The sequence below is a fragment of the Aphelocoma coerulescens genome, chromosome 3 (assembly GCF_041296385.1).
Source record: "Aphelocoma coerulescens isolate FSJ_1873_10779 chromosome 3, UR_Acoe_1.0, whole genome shotgun sequence".
Lineage (NCBI taxonomy): Eukaryota > Metazoa > Chordata > Aves > Passeriformes > Corvidae > Aphelocoma > Aphelocoma coerulescens.
This window is the reverse complement of record NC_091016.1, coordinates 14,002,765-14,016,491: the sequence shown is the minus strand read 5'-3', so window position 1 is coordinate 14,016,491 and position 13,727 is coordinate 14,002,765. Positions and strand designations below refer to the sequence as shown.

The following is a 13,727-nucleotide window of genomic DNA, read 5'->3' as shown; positions in this document are numbered from 1 at the left end:
AGTGTTATGAAACATTACTTTCATCACTTCTTTTTGAGCTTTCATTGCAATCAAAAGGTTCAGCCTGAAGGAGTTATTACTTAGTTACATTTAGTGTTGTGAAAGGATGCAAATATGTTTTCTGTATGTTTTACATATTCAATTAAACATTTTTTACCCTGGCCAAATCTCTACTTATGCTGTTTGTGTCTGGCACAGAGTGTACTGGAAAGTCTGGAACGAAATATCTGAGGAACCAAGATAATGTATTCTTGGTCAGGGAGCAGAGATATACCAGTCTGGTCACACTGAAATCATTCTGCAAGGTCAACTTCTTTCCCAGTGTAACCAGAATAAATCAGATCACAACATCAAACAAAACCTGACATGTTCACCAGGCCATTGAATAATCACAGAGGAGGCCAAATTAAGGAGAGGTAATGTACAGTCTATAGAAACCCCGGTGCACAAGGGTTTTATTAAGATTTGCCAGGTACTGCGTTGAGGGCTGCAGAAAACCCATCTGCAGAAGGGCAGCAGTTGAAAAGCATCAGATCTTGCTTCTCAACTCTATTGATTTTGCAGCATTCAACAAGGGTACAAATGATTCCTAAACAAGCAAAAATCTGATGTAGGTTAGACTAGGCTGTCTACTATCCTTTGGGTATGGAGTGAACATCCCTGGAGATAGATGGGAAGGGTGAGCTGGCTGATGTGCAACACAGGATCCTCGCTCATGGTGTTTTAGAGTCATTTCAGCTTTTCCATCTGCTATTGCAAAGGCCAAAATTATCTACTCAAAGCTAAGAATACCTCCTTGAAAGACAGAAGTAGTAAATACTTCTGGAATACACAATTTCTGTGCATTGCTCAGCCTGCTCTGACACTGTTTGCTAACTATACAAGATGGGAAGGTTGGGTTGGTCTTTTTGTGGATGAATCATGATGTAGGGAAGGTCAGCCTTGGACTTTTTCTTCTTATGTTGGCTACAGCAGCTGAGTTGCTTTGTGGGCCTGGCCAGCTTTTCCCACCTTTGAGAAGGAGAGGGATGGAATGAGTGCATGCAATTTCCCAAGCAAATGGGAGAACATAAAACATAGGGCAGTAAGTAAACATTAATAAATAAGATGTAAAGTATCTATTTCAACATGTGTTCAAGATTGATTTCATTGGCAGTTGCAGTGACTCCTGTAATAAATATAATGAATGGGGAAAGCTAGGAGAAGAGCTGAGGAACCAAGGGAGAAAGAGGTAGGAATCATTGTAGAAAAACAGGAAAAAATTTATAAAGAAGGAAATGTAACAAAACTGCTGTAGTGAAGAATGCTTTCAAAAATAGTGTTCACAGAATACCTTAAAGTTAATTGAGGAAGTGATATAACCCTTTTGAAAGCTTGCTGCTACCAACATTTTCTCTTGTGCTGTGCTGGGTGTTGGCAGCTGAGGAGCTGGAATGCTTCACTGAGTCAGAGCGCCCCGTGGCAAATCCCTCACCTTGGTGCGCCTGTTTTCCCAACTGTAAAACGGGGATGCTGCCTGTAACACCTCACTGGAATGATGGGAGCATTGCACTGTTAATGTTTGTAATTGGGCTTGGAAAAAGTAAAGTGCAAGGAGCAAAGCAGGAGGGATTGTTCTCCTACCTTTGACTCAAGGTTTTCTCACAGAAGGAAGGGATGAGTTGATGACTGAAAAGTTATCATTCCCGAGGCACAGTTGCGAGAGGTGCTGCAAGTCTTTTATCAGAAACTGTTCCTTTTTGTAGTCTACAACAATTTTTGTTGGTTTTGTTTGTGGGTTTTTTTTTCATTTTGGCCAAAGTTACCATTTCCTAGATGAACATATATATCCACTGCTGGGAGAACAAGGGAGGTCTGCTGTGTGGGGCTCTAGATGGTGCAGGTGAGTTAGGAAATGCTGCTTCTCTTCCTTGATGTGTTGCCCAACTTTGAGTAGGTATCTGTGCCTCTGTTTCTTCAGCTATGAAATAGGTGGTGCAATACTGACTGACCTCAAAAGCACTGTGGAATTTGAGGTGGTCAACATGGAACTGTTGCCATACAACTGACCAGACTGAAAGATGTTTTCCATTCCAAGAACTGCTTTCACTTAAAGAAATGTCTCTCCATCTCAGGCTTTCCCCCTCTTCCTTCCCAGTATTTCTTGCTGAAATTTTTCATGTGTAAAAGCTGTATCTCCCCCGACTGTTCTGTGTGAAGCTGAAAATTGTTTGTTGCCATGAATTAAGTTTCAAATATTTTGTTTCTACACTGTCAACATACATGGATTTAAACCTCCCAGAATTATCCTGTCCTTAGTCTTCAGTGGAACACAAGGTATCCCAACGTACTTGAAGAAAATGTGCCTCATAACTCAAAAACAGGGCAGTAATGAATATGTTGTTTCTCTTAATGTTTTAATTGCTACTTAGAGCCTCATGCTGAAGTTAATAGCTGCCTCCTGCTCCATCTGCCCAGGAGCACAGTGGCTGTCCTGGGGCACCACATGGAATCAGCAACGTGCCCATGTGCTACCTATTGCAGGAGTCTGAATCCCAGCATGTTTCAAGAGCAGGCTTCTGGATAACAATATGTGTAACCCTTTTTTTGCAATTTGCAAAACCGTACCTCTCCTGAAAACCTGGTACATTTACTCTTTTTTTTGTCAGGATCAGCAAGCTGCTTGGAAAAAAAAAAAAAAAGAGAAAGAGAGAAGAATGAAAAAAAGGCCAAAGCCCAAACCAGTGATTTATGTGACATACTTGTAGAGCAAGCTAATGTGTGTTTGTAGATAATGAGATTTATAAAAGATAATACAGGATATAAATCTCCAACCTACCATTTCCATACTCCAAAATATGACATAAACCATTTAATATTGTAATGAGAAACATTGTAGTGCATATGGGTGTTTAGGTTGGCAGATAGGGCCAGGTGATTCAGACCACATCAAAGAACTCCCTCTTTTTAAAGCTCTGAACTTAATTTGTTATTTTCTGACAATAAAAACTGGATTGTAATTGTTTTGGGGGTTTTTTTCACATGCTGACATAATAAATTGTAAATCATGTCAGCATCTGAGCCTGTTTTAAACTACTAATTCGTTAGTACTGCTGTTTTGAGGTCAGCTCTGTTTTATTTGAGTACAGGAAGATATGTTCCATTGCCTATCTTGAGTCTTAAAAACTCCCAAAGACAGTATTATATTATGCAGATTTCTCAGGTGTATGGTTTTACACTGAGAAAGCTAAATTTTGGGGCAGTTTTGGTGTTATTTTTTAGGATAATAGTCTTATTTGTTGGAGCTAAAAACAAGGAATTGAGGATGGTTACATTAACTCTCTGTAGACAGATACAAGTGTAATCCCATGTAAGTAGATTTCTGCTTTAAGGTCAGATCAGTTGGGAGATGCATTACAGAGGAATTCTGCTGGGGGTTTGTCACTGTCAGCATTTAGAATGTCCAATAGATATTGGCAGAGTAGGTCATTTTACCTGGTAATTTGCAGATTGGCATGTCTTTGCAAAGCAGTTTAAATTTGGCACAGAAGTTTTTATCCATATGACAGAAATACTATCAGGTTCTGGTCTGCTTTGGGCTTCAGGTTCTTTGTGCTGTCTGTGAAGGCATGAAATTAGGAGTGGTGTCAGCTATGAAAAAGCACGAAAAAGCCACCCTGACTAGGAAGTTCTGGGTGGCCATGAGCACCAACATGAACTGAGACAGTCAGCATCCTACTCAATTTTTACCTCAGTTTGATATCTTACTCCCTAAAACTAGTTCATTGAATAAAGACAAACTTTTGCTTTCCCAAACAAAAGCCGGATGAGAAAAAGTCAAGTTCAAAACAGTGGTAAACTAAAAGTGTTACTGAGAGGTAACTTCTTGTGTACTTCAAGAAATTGAAGTTTAAAGGAAATACAGGAATGACTGACATGAAGCTTTAACTTCACTGATTACACCAGAAGACATCAGCCATTTATTCCATTGGGAAAAGACAGGAGATGAAAAAGGCTGTTGGTGGGGCAGTGATATTCAACAAGCAGGATCATCTCTCCTGCACAGGTTTCTCTTGCCTTTTTGTCATCTGGAAGGATGAGGAAAGCTGTTCCTTCTCCACAGAAACTTACACTGAGGTCTCTCAGAGATGCCCCAGGCTCAATCCCCATTACTACAGAAGCTCCATTTGTCAGATGCTGTGGATGGGACTGCGTTAAGGGGGGAGCAGAGAGGAATTTTCCCCCTTGGGCCAGAAGCCACTAAGACCTAGTTGTTTTTTGTTTCTTTCCTTCCAGAATTATGGAGGCATCCCCATCTTGATTAGAATTAAACATTAACACATTTTAAAAATTACTAGTTCATGGCAATTCAGAGTTCTCCACTATGGACAGAAGGTGAAAAATTGATTTTAATAAACAGCAAGGTGTTACTTAAATAGTGTGACAGTGAAAATTCACGTGATATATACATTCAGTTTGCATTCTCTTGGAACAGTAGTGATCATGTATGTTAGAACTGTTTAGGTGAATTCAGCTTGTCATAGATCAGAATGGAATGGTGACTAATTGTAAATGTTAAATAATCAGAGTGTGTATAGAAATAAATACAAAAATTGCATGTTGTATAGGTTAGTTTTCTGTAGCCTTGAGGATTTGGGAGATAAATTGTTCTGGGGCTGTTTTTGTGTTGATTGACAATGTTTTACTATTCAGATTTCCTTCATGAGCCGGAAAAGTCTTTAAATTATATCTAGTACATCTATCTAAATTTTCAACTGATGTGCATACTCGTCCTCATAAAACTAACTGCTGTTGCTGACACCATTAATCTGGCTAGGTTTTGTTTATGTCTTGTTAACTGGGTTTCATGTTAAATTACCACTGAAGCACCTACACAGGTACTTTGCTGTAGTTATATAATTGTAAGGACTCGTTCTAAATCTATTCTTTTACCCTCTTCTCCCTCGCTCTCTCTTTCTGGTAACAGTGTTCGTTCCACTTCTGTTTCATTAAATGCCCTTGCCTTACGTTTGTCTTGACTGGCTTCTATTTACAGAAATTGTAAACCAGTTGAATGCTCTGAGCAGCTTAGATGAAGATCAAGATGACTGCATAAAGCGAGCAAATATGCCTTCAGCTAAATCAGCCAGTTCCTCTGAAGGTCTATGAGCTTTCATCCTTTCTTTCTGTTTCTGATTGTATTTACTGTGACCCATTACCTTTTGACTCCTGCCTGTATTCAGCTGTCAGTTTTATCTCTGTGCTTCCACCCAGCATGACTCTCAGTAATTTGTAGTGCATCCAACAGGTAACAACATGATAGAGAAAGAGCCTGTCTCTGCTACAGCTCCGTTGTCATCTGATAATGAACAAGAAAGAAAAAAAAAATAAAAAAAAAGAAAAAGAAACCATCAGACCCTAAGCTTAAAACATTAGTTGTGTAGTCAGTAATACTTGACCTTTCTAAAGTGACAAAATGTCCCCTCTCTGCTTTTATGTGCACGTTACATCCAAAAATTAAAATTTCCTACTGATAGTTAACATGTAGGTGAACAACGAAAATCACTGTATCTAGCTTGTTAGATGTTCTGCAACATTTATTTAATGAAGAAAAGAGAAGGCTTTCTTAGTAGCCATTTGTGTTACATAATGTTCTGATCAGCAAATAGAAGTTTCATTCATTTCACTTTTTTTTTCCCCTTTGTTGATGTACTTACTGGACTGTGTTAACTTAGTCGTGCAGTTCGTGTCATATCCTGGTGCAGTGTTTCGAGGGACTGTTGACACGGGGCTTTTTGAGCTTCAGGTATGTTGGATGAACAGTTTGTATCTATTTTAAAACAATATTCCAATTTGTTTGTAGAGCTTATCAATAAGCTTAATTTTCTGGATGAAGGGGAGCAAGACCTGGCCAACTCTAGCACGAACCCTTTTGGTGATCCTGACGCAGCAGAATTAAATCCATTTGGAGACCCCGATGTAGAAGGTAATGAGTTTGTTTTACATAATTCATTGCTAATTGCAAATGCTTAGTGAAATATGATTTTTATTTCTGTAGGGCTACAAATTAAAAATTTTATTTTGATTAAATATGATTATTTCATGCAGCACTGAGGTAGCAATAGCAGTGATCCAGTTGCCACTAGAAAATTGATTTATCCTTTGAGTCACATCCTTTGTGTTGAGACACATTCTGTATATTTGCCACTGGGGGCTACTGGTTGAAGCAGAGACTTTTAGACCTATCAGGTGTTACTAGTACTCACCTCATGCAGTATGAATGAGCAACACATACTGTCAAACAACCCTGTTCCACGTGGGTGATGGTTTATATCATAATTTCCTTCACTGCAATCTTAACTGCATCACAGCTATTCTTGGTTAGGACTAATCTTCATTATTACAATTTAATTTTCTCTCTTTTATTCTTCCTTCTTTTTTGCTTTTATGGCTTCCTCAGTTAAGCCTTCTGGCACCGTGCCTTGCACCACATGCTAGGTGCTAATCCCCTTTCCAGACTGACATGCCCATTCTTGTTCCATTTGGGTGAGATGTACAACCCCTGTAAATTTTTAATCTGATAAGATTTCGGCCGTAAGGCCAGAAAGGAGCACCAGGACAGCAAACATCTCTGCTGTCCTCAACTTCATGCCCAGATATGCAGGCTCTCATCTGTCGGATGTATCACTTTTAGGCTGCAGCTGCTCAAAAAGCCAATTCATAGTTAATTCCCAAGTTTGAAGCTGTACTTAACCTTTCCTGTTCAAAGCTCCAGGACTTTTCTTCCTACAGAAAACACAAGTCACTCTGTAATGGCAATGGAGAAGAACCACACTGAGCAGGAGCAGCTCAGGGTGCAGCTAGGGGATTTCTAAGGCCAGGTCAAAGAGAATGGATTTCCAAGCTGCAGTTTCCTCCTGTGGTCACTCACTTTCTTTGGACAAGCTGAATGTTTACTCACAATATGGCGTTTCTGCCTTTGGAATCAATAGAGAATGATGCGGGTGGGGATCAAGTCCTGTCATACTTTAGCTGTGGTGTGGCTCACAGCTTGTATTTCTGAAACAGGCACATTGCACTATCTTCTGTATTTGGCAACTGAAGCCATAAAGCCACTATCCTGGGCACCTCCCTCCTATAAAGTTGTCAGGTTTTTCTACAGTTGCAGAATTGAGTTGTTTCAGCTTTGTAGATACCAATATATATGGATTAGGTTCTGGTGTCCTAATCTTTGGCTTTGTTTCCTGTCTGTTCCTTGACAGTGAATTCCCTTAGGATCATGGAGGGAAGCAGAATAAGTGGGAATGTAAATCCCTCTGGTAGTCCATAAATAACTTGCTCTAAGATACTCAGCCTATATTCCTTTCTTCCTTCTCTGCTCTAGAAAGTAGAGCTCCCTTCTCCATGGAGAAAGCTGTACAAGTCCCATCCTACCTAAACTGCTTCTTCCAAACCCAGCTTTTCTTTCCTTTCCAGAGAGAACCCATTCTGGAAGAAAGCAGTGGGTGTTATGGACACAAAATACAGGCAGTCTTTCTTGTCTTGGGAACAGGCAGAAACAGCTGGTGTTGTTTCTTAATACTGGAGTAGCTTGATACCTCATGGCAAGTTCACTATGAGGAGCCTGCATCCAAGACATCAGCCTGCTTGTGTGTTCCTAAAACACTCTTAGAGTATTGGGGGCAGTTGATTCTGGTTTTTTTGATGACATCTGCCTTTGCTGTCATCTTCAGTCATAGTTGTGGACACTTTTCCATTTCTCTGGGTCTGTTCTGTGTACCTGGGACAGTCTCTGTGATCAGACTCTTGGGTCCCATCTACAGCTGTGGGCAGCAATGCTGAGCTGTTGGGTGTGTGAATACCAAGTGTTCCTCCCACGCACAGTCACTGTCATGCAGCAGTCATACAGCATAACAGGACAGTGACTGGGATAAACAGGGTGTCACTGGATTCTTCCTACGGTGTCATAAGGTGTTTTTTGTCTGGGCAGGATGGACCTTCTGTAAGGTTCATGTGACAGTGTCTTCCTGGAGCACTAAACCAGGTTGAAAGATCTGAGGAGTTCCAGGCTATCAGACAAAGAGTGGGACATCTGGTGTGGCATTTTTAAAGCTTTTATGTTAGGATGAGTGGCTCCTGAGGGATTCTTCTTTTTACTTCAGACACCTCTGAGAAGCACTGACTCTTCCACTCCAGACCTGTCTTGTCCCTGTAATGGGAACTGGTTGTGTTCCCATTACCTGGCTTGGCCTCCTTGACATGTGCCTTTTCTCCAGTCCTCTTCTTCCACAGAAAGTTGAGGGGGAGAAAAAATGGTGCTGAGACAAATTAGAGAAGATGGTTTTGGTCTTCAGGAAGAGCAGACGTCTGCTGTGTATTTCTATGGCTAATTGGATCCGTGTCTCTACATGAGGAGCACCTAGATCTTACCATTTTGGGGAGATTTCCCTTTGTTTTGAAATGCATTTTGAAGCTATGCAATATTGTAGCTGTTCTCATCCTGTTGCCCAACTGCTGAAGGCTGCCCTGTTTATGTCCTGTTGTTCACTCATGTTTCTTCTATTCTGAGACCTCAGTGGAACTTTTATTACTGCCATCTCTTTCTAGGAAGCTCTTTGAGACTGTGCCTGCTTGTTTGCTTTTGCATCCTGAAGTGAATGTAAGCTTTTTGGTGGCCACCCCAGAAGCTCAAGAGCATGACAGAGGTTCAGGAGTTTAAGGCAGGCTTTCTCCTACAGGCTTAAAGAGTCACATTACCTGTTCCACTTGTCTTGTGATCTGCTTAAATCAAGAGATTAACTTTTTATGTGTGCAGGGATGAAGTATTTTTCTGTTCACTTACGTGTTAGTCTCTTTATCTTTTTATCTGGACAAGGCATAATCTGGAACTTAGACTTTGCGGAAGTTCAGAGTCTTCTGTAGAATTTGTTACTTAATTTCTCCAAGACGTGCAGAGCAGCCAGCTGGAGCCTCCTTTTCCTGAGTACTTTGCCATCAGATGTGAGGAGGCATGATGTGCCATTTGGCAGAGGTATTCAGAGGATATTCCTATCAAGCCTGTGTGTGCTCAGAGTCACCCAGAGTATGAATATGTATGTATTGACAGTCACTCAAAGAGAAAGGAGGATTACTTGCCAGTAGATAGATACTTGTTTCCTAGATAGATATTTCTTGTGCCTGTTCACAAACCAGCTACTTTCCCTCTATCTTCCTAATCCCATAATCGCTTAACCCTGGGAATGTGGGGTGGAGAGAAACTAAAGTCATGAGTGCCTTCCAGCATCTGTGTGCATGCTGTAGGTGTGGTGCATGGCAGAGGGTCAGCAGCGAGCTGGCTCTGGATGCTGCTGGCATTTAAAAAGTCCTCAGTGTCAATGATCTTACATGCACAGCGGAGTGAATGTGCATATGAACAACTCACCTCAAAAAGATCTTCAGGTGTGTTTCTTGGTTGACATGTCAAATTGAGGCTTACTCCCTCTGTATCTACTAGGTCAGCTAGACATTAGAAATCTGGGGAAATAAAAAATAATCTCTTTGAACAGTATATCACTACAACTTTATGCTAGACAACCTTTACATGATCAAATGAGGACTGCATTTTGGATTTTTAATCACAGTGCAACAGAATTATAAAATCAGTTAATTTCTGTGTGAAATACTTACTTGGGGAAGTCAACATGTACAACAAAGGAAAGCAGAAAAATCACAACACACTTTCATCACTGCAGATATTTTTTTGATTAGGTGAGGAATACAAATTTTTAAGTTGCATATGACGTATACAACACACACAAGACATGAGGGTAACTCTTTGCTGGCATCCCCTGTCATTTAGAACACCATTTACTTCAGCAGTGTATTTCATTACCTTGTGTGTGGACTTCTGAGCTCCCTGCAGCATGTTTTACACTGAAAATGGAAACAGTGTTACAATGCAGCACCAAACCCAAATCGTTCCAGGATAGTCCTACACACAGAGCAGCGCAGGAGCTAGTTGAGAGGAAAATGGTGACTTTGCCCCTTCTATTTCTTCATGAAAAGCAGTGTGTTGTGAGTGTATGAATAAAAGGATCAGAAAATCTCCGGTGGTACACGGGGATGCCAGTCATTACTCTTTCTAGAAGCACTGGGCAGTTCCATTTTTACTCTGTGCTGTTTGTTGGGTGCTCACGTCCCGTCGTGCCCGTGTGCCTGCCTGGCAGTCAGGCAGCCTGTGGCGTAACCGAGTATCTCTTACATGTGGCTCGTTCTTTCATCCTCTGCCAAGGGGAAAGTGGTATGTGCGATGTTTTGGTGGAGGTTTTGTTTGGTTTTAAGGGATGTGTCACAATATGTTTGTGTTACAAAAGGCAAGTGGGTTGAAGGGCAGGGTGATTTCTGGAGATGCTCTGGCTGATTGTGCAGATCGGTAGTGCCAGAATGATTATTATCACAAACAGGGTTTCTCAGTGGAGTTAGGGCAGGTAATGTTTCCAGAATCTGGCACAAGAGCAGCTGGTGCTTCTGCTGTAGTAATACTTCTACCTCTCTTGTTGTCACTCCTACCCCTGTGGCTTTATTACTTAATCATGCAAAATTATTTTGTGTTTGACCCTTGAAGTGCCAAACTGCAAGCATCTTTTTCTTTTTTTTTTTTTTTTAATTTATATCAATGTAGAGACTGAAGTCCTATGTGGAGCTATGATGAATGATGAACAGGGGAATCTGTGTTGCCTTCTGAATGTAACGGCAGCTTCGAGAGGGAAATAGACCCCTTCTAAGCTGTTGTATCTTTGGCCTGCCAAAGTGCACTTCTCAGCATCATTAGCTCTTTGAGAAAATGAGTCTGTTACAGGAAAGTGACAGGTGACAGTGGGTGTGGCTTTAAGAGCAGTGCTGTTGAGTCATCATCATAACAACATAATTGGTTATAGAGACGCTTGTGATGGCCAACATCTGACACAAAGCTAGTTCTGAAGGGTTTCAGAGACCCCATGGGAGAGACCTGTCTGGGTTCAGGTGGGGACCCTTGTGGGAACCCTCCCTCCCTGCGGGGACATTGAAGGAAGCAGAAGAGGGAGGAAAATAGTATCCTGGAGGGCAAGAGTAGAGAGAATGAGTAGCCAAGTCAAGTGGGTTCTCTCTCTACAAAATTCTGCCTATAAAAGTGTCTTGAAAATGACATTTTTAGGTGCCTTTTTAATTTCAGCCTGTGTGTAGGATTTTGTGAAATATTTTAGTTAATAACAAGCCAGAGATGTCTAAGCACTGATACGAAACACTTTGTGTGTGAGGCCAAACATGTAGTTACTGTTGAGCCAATGAAAAAGAGAAAGAATTTTGTCATAGTTAGGGTTACAGCACTTTGATCCAGTGTTGAAATAGAAAGAATTGCAAAAACCATTTGCATTGCCCCTTAAAATTTATCAGATCTAAACAAGCATTTAACTCATTGTTTCCAGGAGACACTTCAAAGCAAATAAAAATAAAAGCTTACACTATAGTTTTAAGATGTTGTTTCCCTGAATGTTTTTAACTGCAGGATCTATTACTGACTTTCTTTCTTGTGTTATCAGAAAGTTTCCCTCAGGTGTGATAATGTGTGTTTATGAACAGATTCATGTGCAGGTGCAGTGATCCATCATATGGAGTTGCAGAAGCAGCTATTTGTAGTTGTCCACTCTCTTGATAAAATATTCTAATATCTGAGCAAAGTTTAAAGTAGTAAAAAGTTTGGTTAAAGCTTTGTCAATAAGCAACGCTATTTGAACAAGATATTGGTCCTTTTTTCCTGCATTTCATTAGGTTATTTTTGCTTTTTGTATGGAACTGTCTTCTAAGGACACATCTCCAGAGCACTTCTGCTTGGTCTAGTTCATCAAATCACTAAATGTGTGGGTAATATTTGAGTAGTATTCTGACTACCATGACCTTCAAGGCATGGTATGTCCAGTATATACTGTAGATAGAGTAAGGGTGGGATTTGATTCCCCTGACTTTAAAAACGGTTTGGACATATGCCTGTAAGCTTTGAGTGTAAAGGAGTCAGCTCAGCTGCAAATACCCACACTGAGGACATGTCAGAGCAAGCAAAGTGAAGCTTTTGCTTGCCATGACCACCTGCAATGGACACTAGTATGACCTGAATCTATATAGAACCACTTTTCCAGTTTAGCTTAAAATAAATGAAAAAGTACATTTTAAATATTGGGCTCTGCTCTGAAATATTTAATCTATAGTATTCTAAAGGATTCTTGCTTGATTTGAGCATATTTGTGTTTTTAAGAATTTCTTCCTTAAATGCTTTATTTTCCCTTGCCAGTTAAGCTGTAGACCTTCAATATTATTTCACTCTGGCTTTCTCTGAAACAGCTTTCATAAAAGGGTGTGGGCTTATGATCACATCACCACATAAACTAGGGTTAATACACATCACCTGCTGTGCAGTAACTACGCTTTCTCCCAAGATGAGTTCCCAGTAGTTTATTCCCTTTTCTTAAGGAGTAAGCGTTTACTGTGGGGTAGGAGTGAACACGTGCACTACAGCTGACATACTGCAAATACACACCCTGACTTCTTCCTGCAGTTGTTTGTCTGTATGTTTGTGCTCCAGCATGGGTCTCCTCCACATGCTGCAGGTGGATCTCTCTTGTCCTGAGAAGGGCTAAAGCCTTTCCTGCTCCAAGCCTTTGCCCTGATCTAGTGACGAGTCCAGTGCATAGATAGGTGAAGTTGCTACCTGCAGCTAGAGATCATGTTCCTATCCAAGTAGGAATGGCTCTGGTTCACACTGTAAGTTAGAGTTGGTCACACTACATGGGGTAGGGCTTTCCATCACCTTGGCTATGCTAATGGCTGGATTCAGGGTGAGCTGGATGTTCACTGTCAGGGTAGAGAACACTCACATTTTCTAGCAATTCACCAGGATTAGCAGCTTTGGTACATCATCCGTCCAAACTCATGTAAACACAGTGCTTCCCTTTGTTGGTTGTGTGACTAGAGATTTTTGTCTTCCCAAATATTTCTGCGGTGAAAAGTCCACTTGGAACTCCATCTTTTTAATTTTTAGACTCTTGTTACAAATAACTTTTAGAGTTGCTCTGTTAAACCTTAAAGGTATGTTTAGTCCAGTATAGTAACCATACCTCTGAAAAACACTTTTCATTAAGGGTAATGTGGATATTGTTATTGAAAGTTAGATTTTAATGACACTACATTGAAGTTACTATTTGCCTAGATTTTGAAGTACATCACATCCAGTATTGAACAGTACTTCTGATTATTTGATGCTGCAGGAAGAGTAAGATTAACATTACTAAGTGTCTTTGTAATAGATGTTGTATTGCTGTATGGGGATTTGCATTACTCAGTATCCAGAAGCCATTCACTTTAGAGTAACAGACACCACAGAAAGGACATTACACAGAGAACAGCATGCAGCTCCAGCTTGCCAATAACTTTTTGTTGTATAGCCCAAGTAAAAGATGAGTGATTTGATTATCTGTCTCTTTAGGGTTAAATTAAATTAGTTTTTACTGTGAGATTATGTATTGGCACACGTGTTTTGAAATGTAATTACTGCTCATACTTAATAGCTGATTTTTAGTTCAGTAATTTTAAGAAATGAAAAGGCCACCTACTTACTGTCACAGTTTTTAAATCCAGTAGTATAAAATACAGGATGTCTTTTTTCTTTATTAAAAGTTCAAATAAATAATTAAGAACATTTTGTTAGGATACAAATTGGCTAGTACTTTGTGAAAATG

General features: G+C 40.3%; 1 protein-coding gene across 12 annotated transcripts in view; it reads left to right on the top strand.

Moving 5' to 3' along the window:
* Nucleotides 1-13,727, top strand: part of EHBP1 (EH domain binding protein 1) — a 211,321-nt gene that overhangs the window by 82,436 nt on the left and 115,158 nt on the right. For all 12 annotated transcript variants that reach the window (XM_069009118.1, XM_069009117.1, XM_069009112.1 and 9 more), the window contains one exon: nt 5,843-5,965. In XM_069009118.1, the coding sequence (XP_068865219.1) occupies nt 5,843-5,965 (123 nt within the window). The remainder of the gene's footprint in view (nt 1-5,842; nt 5,966-13,727) is intronic.